We start from the raw sequence: 12,979 nt of genomic DNA, 5'->3' as shown, positions 1-12,979 counted from the left end.
ATGTATGGATGTATGTATGGATGTATGTATGTATGTATGTATGGATGGATGGATGGATGGACGGCTGTTATTTAAGTGATCATTGTACATTTTCTAGATTAAGATGACAATCTAGCATACTCAATGATGCAAACAAACATATTTTAGAGACATGGGTGATGTCACAAGTCTTCCTACCCAGGATAAATAAATGCACAAATGTGAACTATACGTTTGCAATTATTCATTTGAAATGGATTTTTTTTTTTTTTTGTTTACTCAGGATGAACCCATACTGGTTTTAAGACAGAGATGCTAACAATAAACAAGTCTGAAAGGCCTATTAACAAAGTACATATCTAATTCACTTCCGGCAAACTAAAGCAAGAAGGGAAAAAGGGACCACTGAACATTGCTACCCGGGCTTTTAACAAATGTACGCTTTAGCTGAGCACAATTCATTAGCAGAGTTGGGACTTAAGGGGGTCTTAATGCATCCAATAATGTTGGAAAGCATTTTCACTGCACTTCAATAGCAAAAGCTAACAACTTTCAAACACAGCCTCCTTGAACAGTCAACAAAAAGTGACTGCCTCAATCAAAGAAGCAAGTGAATAACTGCAAAATAAATAAAAAAAATACAGAAGAGGGAAAAGGGAAGAACACTTGTCAGGGTTGGAGAAAGAAGCAAGAGAATGGCAAAACATAGTGAAGGGGAAGAATCTAAAGAGAGGACAGGAATAAAATGCTTGGGGCATCTATGTGCATTTACAGGGGAAAAAAGTAAGGTACAAATTAGGCCACACTCAATTAAGTCTGTAAAACTTGTGCTCAAGGGACTCTCAGCTCTTGGAGAGATTGTTGACAACCAGCACACAGCACACTATAACTTAATGCACTGTCTATTCTCTTTTATTCTCTTCTGTCGTCCAAACACCATCAACATATTACTGGAAGTAGCTGAGATAATGGCTTTTTGGCCACTTCACATGCACAAAATCTGCTCTCTCACAGAAATTTAGAAACACACAAGCAGAAAACACAATACTGGAGAAAGGAGGGAATAAAAAAAATACAGTTTAACGTGAAGCTGGGCCCTTGGTTTAAATTTAGGTAACAATAATTAGATTAGCTATTTGGTTGCAATATAACAAAAGCATTATTGGTTGTTGTTAACCTTTTTTTAATGTACATCTCACAACACATTTTGTGTGTTTTAGTGTTTTGCCACTATCTTCCAAAACAGGTTTAGTCTGTGTTTGATTGGCCAACTGCAGCACTTATTATATAACAACTGTGTACGTAGCTTTATTCAGTCCATGCAATCCTTTGTGATATTAACATTGCACACATTTATTCTGGGATGCTTTTTCCTGGCAGAAACCAATGCAGACATGTTCCTGTTTTTAGTTTTCTACACTGCCTTACAATCTATCTGTTTGTTCGCTACCTTTCCTTTTGATTGCCATTTTATTTTAACTTGTTATAAAAATTGCACGCACCTTTTATGATTGTCCATTGTTGTCATTGTTGTTCACTGTTGTCATGACTCTGTTAAAAAAATCAGCTCTCTTTTGTAAATGAGTCCACGAGGCTCAATGGGATTAACCTGTATAAATAAAGGTTGAATGATGGGAGGTGATGTTTGACGTATTGAGCAGCCCTAAAATATAAGATCAATATAGAATTTTTGAACGTCTGCTTGGCTTTCTCTTAAAATACACATTCTGGTTGAATTTGAACCAATTTAGAGATTACATAAATTACAGAGAAAAAAAAAAAAAAGCAAGATGCGTAAAGCTGATGAGTTGCCACAGATGTGCCTTGAACAAGAGGCCTCAACTTCTATGCTAATGCTAATGACTGTCATCTATTCTCTACAGAAGAGTGCAAGATTCATGGAGCGCTGGCTCATTTCAGAGGAAAAGAACAGAGCCACGAGCTACAAGAGCAGTTTTCCTCTACTCAGCTGCAGCTTGTTGAATTTTAACAGAAGTGGAATAGTGTTCGGAAATTATAGCATCGCCCATGTACTTTCACACATTGCTTTTAATATTTGTCTTTCTTTGTCCCTGTTATCTCTCTTGCTGTATCCCTGTCTTTGTTTAATGTGACTCCCCCTCTCTGCTCCTAAGGCTAGAGATTGGTGGCAACTGTAGCGTAATGTAATGTGAGAAAGCGGAACCTACAAGTGCTCGGAGGAGGGCCAAGTAAACATCTTCCTCTCAGAGCTATCATAACCAATTAAAAATAAATAAATAAAAGAATGTTGAAACTGTAAAAAACAAAACAAAAAAAAAAAACACTGCATTTAATATCAGTTTTGTTTTGAGGGTCGTATTTAATGAAGGATTTCATCAAATTCAAATCAAAGTGCAATTAACTAAGGGATGAATACTGACGCATGCTCATTAATCCAGGTTAAAAATATATATATCAAAGTTAAGTCAGGTCTTCTGGATGGAATCAGAATAAAAATAAAAATAAAAAATAAAAAAAATAAACTTGTTGAAACATTTTGCCCTTTTAGCCAAAATACTTTGTCAGTCTGAGGAGCTGCAATAAACTCACTCTTATAAATAGCACCTTCTCATAGTGGATCAAGCAGTTTGTTATTGACATCCAGAATTAGCTGTTCACATGATCAAGGAGGACCATCAGCCTAATGATAGATTGTTAGCACCCATATGGATGCTTACTATTCACCGAAGGCTGAATGATACTAGCAATAACAGGATTTTAAGAGGGGGGCAGTTGAACACGGAGGCTTCTGCTCCTGTTTAATGATGGATGGTTTCTCTTCACAAGGATAGCATCCTTTACTCCTCTCTCAAACCAATGTTCCTCTCTATCAAGGATGCAAATATCTTCATGCCTGAACAAGTAACCGCTGGCCTGGAGATGAGTTTGGACTGCAAAGCCCTATCCTGGTGATGTTGTTTTATGAGCAACATCATATGAATCCATCCAACATCATCACCTGATGAGCAACATCATCAGGACAGGACTATGTGGGTTGCACTCATATCCAGGCCAGCAGTCACTCTTTCAAAAATTAAGATGTTCACATTCTTGATAGAGAGGAATGTTGGTTTTAGTGAGGGGTGAAGGAAGTCATATTAGTGAAAAGAAACTCCCACTAATTGGAGTTAGTAGGAGAGATCATATCTCTCCAGTTTTAGCTTCTCACCATCAGCTCCCTGTCAAGTCCAGAATAAAATTCAAAATGTTACTTCTAACCTACAAAGTTCTCAACAACCTAGCTCCATCTCATATTCAAGTTCTTATTGTTCCATATTTTCCAAACACATCACACTCAGACTACAGGCTTACTTGCAGTTCCTAGAGTTTTCAAAAAACAGAATGGGAGGAAGATCTTTCAGTTCTCAGGCTCCTCTCTTGTGGAACCAACTTCCTGTTTCTGTCCGTGAGGCTGACACATTGTCAAGTTTTAAGACTGGGCTTAAGATTTTCCTTTTTGATAAATCCTATAGTTAGGGTTGGTTTGTTATGCTGCTATAGGCTTAAACTACTGGAGGACAAATTGACCACATTTCCTTAAATGAATTGTTAAAATGTAATAATTTGTATTTGATATTATTTATATCTTAACATGATTCTTGATCTGCCATTGTGTATCTGTTCCTCCTTCCTGTTCCTCTCAAACCCAGCCGGTCGAAGCAGATGGCCGTTTGTCCTGAGCCTGGTTCTGCTAAAGGTTTCTTCCTCATGAGGGAGTTTTTCCTTTCCACTGTCACCTTCATGCTTGCTCATCTAGATGAGAGTTCTGCGATGGAGTTAAATTCAAAGCAGTCTGCTCCTCAGATAAATAATGTTAACTTACTTTTTTTTTACATAGGAATGGTTCTGTTCAGTGCCCTGAGATGACTTTTGTTGTGACTTGGCACTATATAAATAAACTGAATTGAATGTGTTTGTATCAAGTGTGAACAGTGAAGTTTGATTTTGATTCAGTGTTAGACTATACAACACACTGGACAATAAAACCAACACAATGCCAACTATTCTGCTGAGTTAGCTGCAGTATTTGCCATTTCCACATTATCATTGCTCTGCCAGATTGTGTACTCAGTTGTACACACAGTCTCCTCTAAAAAAATATATTTTTCAATGTTTACAAAGATTTTGAGCAATAATAACTTTTGCTCAGCTGTTATACTTTTCCATGCACACAGTGAACAGGAGTTGCATGCTGTGATAGTTTTCAATCCTCATTAAGCACATTAAAAATTTTAACACAGAAACATAGATTCCTCTTTGCCAGCTAGATATAGTGGGCTAATGGTGCATATACATAACCAGGTGTGCACGGATGCTCACAACAGCACAGCTAATTTCTGTAAGCGTCAACAAAGATATGGATAAATCTTACATGGGTTTATCAACAAAAAAGAGCAGAAACATCTTTAAACTTGTCTGTGCATACTCCATTTATTTATTTATTGATGTATTTATTTTATCCCATGAGTTAGATCACTTGAGTTTGATAAATGTTTGTTTTTACAGAGTAAAATTTATGGAACCGGTCAAAATGTGAGAAGCTCAGGAAGCACTACTTCAATTTAAAAGTAACATACAGTATGTACCAAAGTGAGATAACTTCAGTTAGTCAGAGACATGTAAACTTACAAATACCATGCAAAAACATGGAGGCAAAAACTAAGGATGAGTTTTAATTGTTTGCAACACCATTTGTTTGCAATTTTTGCCAAAAATCTAAAACTGGTCTTGAGATTTTGAAATGGTTCTGTTCCAAATGGAAATTAATGTGTTCTGTGTCTTCCAATTTTTCAAATGTGTTCCAAACACGTCCTGTTTTACTTTCATCTTAAAGGTGAAAGTCATTTTATGACTTATTTAAGGTATGGTATGAGTAAAATTGATTTTAAAGCAACTTACCAAACACAGTCCGAGCTGGAACTGATTCCTTATTAATCCAGAACGACACTTGTGCCAGGATGACAGTCATAATGCAGGGAATGTAGGTCTGAATCAAGAAGAAACCCATTTTTCTCTGAAGGTGAAAGTGAACCGTCATGATGACATATTCACCTGCAAGAGTAAACCCCAAAACATTTGTTAGATTAAAAAAAAAAAAAAAAAAACCTAAGACCAAATGCAGTTAAGGACTGTGTTAGTCCATCTTTCCCATTAAAATATTATACATGTGCAAATGTTGATACTGGTATTCATTCATTCAACCTTTATTTATACAGGTTAGTCTCACTGAGTCACGAGGACTCAATTACAAGAGAGAACTGTTTTAAACAAAAAACACAAATGAGGTACAGACAACAATAAACTTTCATATGAAAGCATAAAAAATGAAAAGTATATAAAATATGTGATATAAAACAAAATTTAAAAAACATGCTACATTATAAAACGGTGTAAAATACTTAAAACAAGAACATGTCTGCATTGATTTTTTTTTTTTTGCATTGAACTTAACAGTAGTTTAAAATGCCTGAGGGAGGTCAAGGTTGAGCGTTTCAGATCTTTTTGCAAGGTGTTCCAGGTTACAGGAGCAGAGTAAGAGAAGGCCATTTTGCCAAATTCCGTCCACACTGATGTGACACTGCAGGTAATGATGTCTTGGGAGTGCACGCTGTAGCTGCACTGACAATGTGACATGTTGGAGATATATGAAGGCAGCAAACCAAGAAGTGATTTAAAGATGAAAATGTACCTGTGTGAGGGCATGGGTGAAGTTAACAATGACCAGTTAATCCAGTGAATACAAGTGCAGTGATGGGTACGATAGTTAAAGCAAGTTATGAATCTTAGCGCACTGTATAGACAGTGTCCAACATCTGCAAGGTGCTTGCAGGAGCTTTCATGTAAATAATGTCACCATAGTCAATGGACGGAAGGAAAATAGTAGTTACAAGGTGTTTCCTAGCATTCAGAGTTAGACAAGATCTATTTCTGAAAAAGAAACCCAATTTTACTTTGAATTTCTTTACCAAACTTTCGACGTGAGGCTTAAAAGAGAGAGGTGTTTCGACCAAGATACCCAAATATTTGTAAGGATCTACAAACTCAATAGGAAAAACATTCATATATAAGATAGAAGAAAGAGTTGCTGGTACGGACTTCCTGTTTGAAAACAATATCCCTTTGGTTTTATTGTCATTTAGCACCAGTTTGTGATGGAACAAATTTGACTGGATGATGTCAAAAGCAGACTAAAAGCTGGAAAACCTTAGCAACTGTTCTAGTTTGACAATAAACAACTCATCTGCATAGAAATGTGGAGATGCATCTGGAATGATCTGACCTACATTATCTATGTAGATTGAGAAGAGGGTGGGACCTAAGACTGAGCCTTGTGGTACACCATCATTGACAGTTTAACAGCTGTATTAATATATGTTGTTTAATAGATGTTGTAATATTGTATATTTTTAATCAGTTATATTTTAAGCCTTTAACTTAATGCAAAGGTTTATTTTATATTACAAAACACTTTGTGTCTTATTGCACAGTGAAAGTAAAAGTTCTGATTTCATTACCACATGCAAATGAGACTCAACTAGATACAACACACCTCTGAACGTGTTTCAAAGTAATTTCTTCTCACCTGTATTGGACTTCAGCCTCTCACTTGAAACTGTCTGTCCAATTAGATCATACTGCAACAAACTTGACGATTCTTGTGGCACTTCAACAGAAGATAGAGGTCCTTTCTTCCAAGTGTAAACAATCTCACTAATGGGGTAAGCATCTAAAAATAAGATGTGTGATAGCTTTGTTAAAATTCTAGACGTTCAGAAATACATAAACAATATACAAACCAATAAACAAATATCAGCAAAGTTGATGTAAATGTATATATCATTTCAGCCTTTCTGTTTTTAGTATCTGGGATTTAAAACTTTATATCACTATGTTCCTATTCCTAATGAAAAGGAAACTTTTAAATAAACCCATAAATAAATCCATAAATAACCCAACACGGTGACAATCCCATTTGTTTTGAGCTTCTTAATTTACAGATTGGGATGTTTCATACTGAAATTTTTGAAGACATCTTGTCAGATGGTCAGTTATTCCATGACAGAGAGATCATTTGAGAGTGACACCATCTGTCAAACCATCGAGCCTTAACAAAAACAATCACTCACAACTTCCAAACTTGAGCGGGCAGGCATGTCCATCCATCGGGAAGTTCATCAGACGCATGGGACACTCTGCATTTATAGTTAATCTGTCAGAATAAAGAAGAGTTGAAATGAGTGTTTGATTTATATTTGATGGGAGCTGCTTTAAACTAAATTTATTCAGTATGGTACTAATTAAAACATAACATAAAACATGTTTATGTGAGGATAAATGTGGATGGTTGAACTCTTCAATATGTACAGATGTGACAGAGAATCATTTATAATGTAATAAATAAGTAAAAACACAACACTGCAGTTTGGGTGCTTGGAATGAAGATGTATAGGAAATACCCACTCATAAAGGTACATTTTCAATTTCTGAAAGCACCAGGCCATATATAATGAGTGCTAAGTCAAAAGAACTTGAAATATTGTTTTCCCACATATATTAGCACAGGATTTTTAGCCTTATTTATCATTTTCAGAGATTATTCAGTTAATATTGTTTCCCAAACCCCATCACTTTTTGGTGCACGGTTGCTGAAAGCAAAAAGAACGAGAAAGAAAAGCTCACACTGTACATACCATAGATTCTTTCTAAGTCCACTAATATTCACTCAGCCCCTCAGGTCTGCCTTTCAATGTTGGATTTATTTTATTTATTTATTTCCTAATTTTATTTTTGTTCTCTAGAATAAAATTTGGACTTGCAACCTGTCCTGGATGTCCCCAGCCTCTTGCACAGTCATGGCTGGATATGGGCACCAGTGACCCCCGTGACCAAAAAAGGAAGGAGCGGGTAAAGATAATGGATGGATGGATGGATGGATGGATGGATGGATGGATGGATGGATGGATGGATGGATGGATGGATGGAATAAAATGAATCATAACACATGACTACTCTGTATGTATATATTATTATTTATTTTTTATTTTATTTTGGTAAAGCCAGTTTCTGGGAATTCCACAGAGGACTGTCTTGAAACGCATCAAGGAGGTGCTATTTATAAGACGGATCTGGGTTGGCAGGCCTCAGACTGATAAAGTGTTTTGGATGAAAGACAAAACATCTTTCCCAAAAAGTAACTGTCCAGATGACATTATTAAACCCATTTTTGTGATTTATCTACCAGGATAATTGAGCTTTCAACCCTTTTTCTACTGTATACAGTTTTCCAATAGATAATGCATAGACATTGATCTTATTTATAAGCAGACACCTAACACTTTGATGAAAGTAACCATAGACCTGTTGTACAGTTTTCCTGTTGATGTAGCTACATCCAATAACCTTAATTACTTAGGTTTAAAAAAAAAAAAAAGAAGAGAGCACACACTGCTGAAATAAGTAGGTCACAACTTTGTGTAAAATGCTCATGCACAGAGATGAAGGTTATGTAAGGTGATTTAAAAATCGAACAATTACTGTAAGTTGTTTGTTTTAATGAACGTTTAGTGCAAATTGGTTGTTGTGTTCTGCTCATCTGACACGCAAAGTAAATTCTGTGGACTCCTACGATATTATTAATCAGGTACATTTAGTTCCCACAGAAATTATTAGTAAGACTGAGTTACATTAAGTTATGTAAGTGAAATTGATTCGCAGGATGGCAGTAAATGGGTATAGTTTTCATCAGCAAAGATCATCAAACGTGTTTATTTTGTAACTTTTCCTCCTAATATTGAGCTGCAAGCATTAAGATCATGACACAATATATGGACATGGGGATGTGGCTTTGCATTTTATATTGCATATTATTTATTGAGACATTTAAAGAACTCGATTTTAACTTTTACTTTTAAAAGCAAGATAAAATGCACAAAACTAGTTTTGTGGCATCTGTCTTTGCTTTTCTTTTCTTCTCTTTATTTTCTTGGTTCTTTTTTGTGCTTCATTTGCTTTTGGAACAAGGCTGGAGTTCTGTTTGTTTGATTAGCTTTCAAGGCCCGTTTTCAGAATCAGATGGCACAAACTCATTTTTAAATTGTATTTTATGTGCTTGGCATTGTGCTCTTCGGTTTTGTTTATGCTTGTGCATATTTTTGGACGCCTATAGTTGTTCCACTTGCGTTGCAGGTCTGTGCTCTATTTGGCACACGCTTACCTCATGGTGTAGAGGATAGTTCCGTTTTGCATGATGCGGAACAGCTTGTTGGGAGTGGTCATGTTGTGAGATATCGACCTCTTGCCATTTCGGAAAAAGGTGTCGGGCGTCCATATTTTGCTGACCATCAGGTTGTTCAGCCGCAGGATCTCAATTGGACCCTCGAATTTTAGCCGTTCGTCAATCCACGTCTGACGAAAAAACACATCCATGGTGTATTCCTGGAGAAGAGTTAAGAGTGCATGTTAATAATATACTTACTAGTAGCTAGTATCACCAAGCCTACAGCTGATGCTTCTCATGTGTGTACTATTTTGTGTCATTATTATCTGGAACCCCAGAGAGAACGACAGATGGGTTTGTGAGGTTTGGTTTTGATGGAACCAGCTTGATATAGAACTGGCAGTCTAAGTTGTTTTCTCACACTATGATTTTTTTTTTTCTCTTGTTCTTTCCTGGCTGTTGTACAGTTCATTCAAGTGCAAGTAAAACTGACAAGACTGGCTATTTATAAATAACACAAACACATGTTACATTTTTAATGTTAGAAGTTGAAACGTGATCTGCTGTTTGACAGACTATGCCTCAAATCAATGCAGTTAGCACCATCCATAAAGTCAAAATAAAGTTCAGAGTAGATGGATTCTGATGTTGCATGAATGCAATGACCTTAAGAGCTGCTTACATTCTTCACAACACATCAGCCACAAGTATTATAGACTTTAGAGTTGTTTTTTTTTTTTTTCAAATATCTTAAGCCTACACAGAGTAGAGCACAAAAGATATACATCAATCAACCTATCCCATAGCAGGAGCAGCCTATCCCATCCCACATCATCCACATCACTCGCTCCCTCTGCGGTGGAGGGATTGTCAAACAGATTAAAATCTTAAGCTGTACTAATGACATCCTGCCTAAATGCAGGAATAATGAAAGCCTGGAGAGCGATGAGTAAAGACTATGTGTGTTTACTATGAAAAACTGTACATTTTGTGAACACAAAGATCTTTAGCAAGTCATAAAACAGTCAGCATGGCTTACATACCATCTCAACATCGGACACAGGCCCAAAGCTGGTGACAAAGATGTCTGTTTTAACTTCGGTGACAGGACCTACAGCAGAAGTATAATAATCATTTGAAAAATGGAAACTTTGGATCAGACATTTGATCCTGATCTGACTCAAAGTACACAGATTAAAAAGTTTAAATACAATATATTTGGAGAACACAGCCCAGCATTTAGTTATAAAGCATGACTGGCTGATATTGTGTAATGTTGTAAAGGGAAAAAAAAAATCAATTGAAGAGACAATATTATAAGGCACACACATTTAACAGAGCAAAACTTTATTTCTTGAATAGCTTGAAAGCAGGAATGCTACAGAAAATATGAGGCCGTTTTAAATAAATTACAAGCAGCAGTCGATGATTTTTACCTCCAAATCCAGGTCGCAGCCTGTTGTCATAGCCATCCAGTAATCTATCCAATATACGCGTGATGTTATCCAAATAGATACTGGTCTCACTGTGCTGATCTCCCCAAACACTGTCCGCACTGTAACCACATGAACAGACCCAGATGGAAAACTGTATCAGAAATACCGTCGATATTTTATCTTTTTTTTTTAAATTATTTTATTTATTAATTTTTATTTTAATCCTGATGCGCATTCTTCCAGGCTGCGTTTTCGCCGTGCGTAAAAGTCCGAAAACATGCAGAGAAAAGAGTTGCCATGTACTCACCAAAACACCAGTAGGTAAGTTAAAAGGAAAGCCATGCTTCGCAGATACCCGGTCGGCATTTGGCATTATTTTAGAAGCATGATTAATTACGGTTCGGCTCTTTCTGTAGTTGTAAACCGCGCGAGGATATCGCGCCAGTCCAGCACGACTTGACTTTCCCTCTAGTGCGTTTGCGCCCGCCTCAGCCGGAGTCGCTCAGCTGGAAAAGCCTAAAGAGTTTTCAAGAGAGTGAAGAGAGAGGACAGAGGAAGATGGGGAGGGAGGGTTACTTTTAACATTAGCTGAACAAAGCTTTTTCTTTCTTTCCTTTTTTTTTTTTAACAAGAGAAACACGTGTTTTAGGAGCGACTTGGATGTTTAGTAAGTGCTTCTGCTTGATGCGTTTAATCGCGGTGACTGTGTTGTTTGGATTAGAGAGGATGAAAAGAGAGGAGCAGTGGGAAGAAACGTGAAGAGAGGAGGGAGAAGAGAAGTGGAGAGCTTTCACCAACACAACAACCATAATGGACAGAACATCCAGAAACCCTTTGCATCCAGCATTATTTGTGCTCCCATAACCATTTTTTTTTTTAATATAAAATGCATGTGTCTTTGTATGAGACTGACAACAATGGGCTTGGTAAAACAAAAACATGACATGGAAAATTGCTACTAGTACTAAAGCATGATTCATACAGTGGTAGGGTGGTTGAGTGGAGTGGGTGGTGGGTACATTTAGTGCGCTGTCTAACTCCATAGAGCGAGAATAAGGGGACATACTACACTGTCAAACTGAGACAACAACACAAAACAATAACACATTTAAAGAAATGAATCTCAATCACTAAATGCTCTTTAGAGACAAGCTCCTCGTTCTGTCTTATTTTTACCTCGTGGCACAGAGGGGCAATTGAGAAACATAAAACTTGCAGGCTGAGCACAAAAAAAGGACGCAGCATCTTTATTATTTCTATCCAGAGTAAAAATAACTTTTATATAAAAGTTGATTAACACATAAGAAGCTCTGCAGGTACTGTGTAGGAGTACTAATTGTTCCACAACCATTGCAAGTGTGGGGAAAGGTTAATAGCTTTATCTCTGTAAATATAAGTTCAACCTAGAGGGTAAGAAAAAGATACACTTGGACAAGAAAGCGAGAGAAAATAAAACCGCTCCAATGTTCTCTGAGCATGGCTGGATAGTGTTTGTAGTTCTACATCTTCAGTGAACAAGAGTACGTTCATTCAGCATAGCATTACTTTTTCATTACAAGTGGTATCATAGCCATATTATCAATAATTCATATAATGGAGGAAAAAAATAATAATTCTGACAGCATAAAAACGTGAAGGTCGATTGCGCAACAGAATGCCTCGACTCTGCCTCTTTAGACTTAAAAACAGGTTATGTAATAATCTCTAAATTTGATTTAAATCAAATGCAAACAACAATGGATCCCTTTCAGATCACCCAGAGATAATCCTTTCAAAGAAGATTAGCCATTGCTTTATTGTATTTGGTGATTGTCAGAGGTGGCTTTCGTTTTGTGATCCAACCAGATGCTAGAATCTCTTTAGTTTGGCAGATTGCTGTTTTGATAGTTTGGTTTAGCCCTTTGTGTTTTATTAGTAGGTATATTTGTGTTTTGGTGGTTACTGTGTTTACTTGCTTGAGTTAACACCCTTTGAGTTTTATCTGTGCCACCTGTCATTCTCTCTTCTTCAGTCAGCTCTGTTCCTCTGGTCTGCCACACCCACTTCTGTTACTTGTTCCCAGTTAGCCTCAGCTGTTGTCAGTACTCCTACTCTTATATTTGGTCAGTTTGTTGGTACACATCTTTCTAGCAGTAAGCATTGTGACATTTAGGTCCTCCTTCTGCCTTTTCGTTTTTCCAAGCCTACTAATATTTGTGTAAATGTTGGCTGCCACGTCAGCATTTGTGTTTATAACAAAAGGACATATACATATATATATATATATATATATATATATATAAAGATGAACACCTAAATAATGACCAAATATAAGAGTAGGAGTACT

General features: G+C 36.7%; 1 protein-coding gene across 1 annotated transcript in view; it reads right to left on the bottom strand.

Moving 5' to 3' along the window:
• Positions 1-11,157, bottom strand: part of gabra6b (gamma-aminobutyric acid type A receptor subunit alpha6b) — a 32,626-nt gene extending 21,469 nt beyond the window's left edge. Inside the window, exons 1-8 of the mRNA XM_037688264.1 lie at positions 10,961-11,157; positions 10,654-10,772; positions 10,261-10,328; positions 9,215-9,435; positions 7,128-7,210; positions 6,584-6,727; positions 4,900-5,052; positions 4,300-4,367 (exon numbers count right to left, since the gene is read on the bottom strand). Of these exons, the coding sequence (XP_037544192.1) occupies positions 4,300-4,367; positions 4,900-5,052; positions 6,584-6,727; positions 7,128-7,210; positions 9,215-9,435; positions 10,261-10,328; positions 10,654-10,772; positions 10,961-11,019 (915 nt within the window). The 5' untranslated portion in view covers positions 11,020-11,157. The remainder of the gene's footprint in view (positions 1-4,299; positions 4,368-4,899; positions 5,053-6,583; positions 6,728-7,127; positions 7,211-9,214; positions 9,436-10,260; positions 10,329-10,653; positions 10,773-10,960) is intronic.
• Positions 11,158-12,979: the final 1,822 nt, after the last annotated feature.

Source organism: Nematolebias whitei, chromosome 14 (assembly GCF_014905685.2).
Source record: "Nematolebias whitei isolate Nwh7 chromosome 14, NemWhi1, whole genome shotgun sequence".
NCBI classification, from domain to species: Eukaryota; Metazoa; Chordata; class Actinopteri; order Cyprinodontiformes; family Rivulidae; genus Nematolebias; species Nematolebias whitei.
This window is presented reverse-complemented; position numbering and strand designations above follow the sequence as displayed.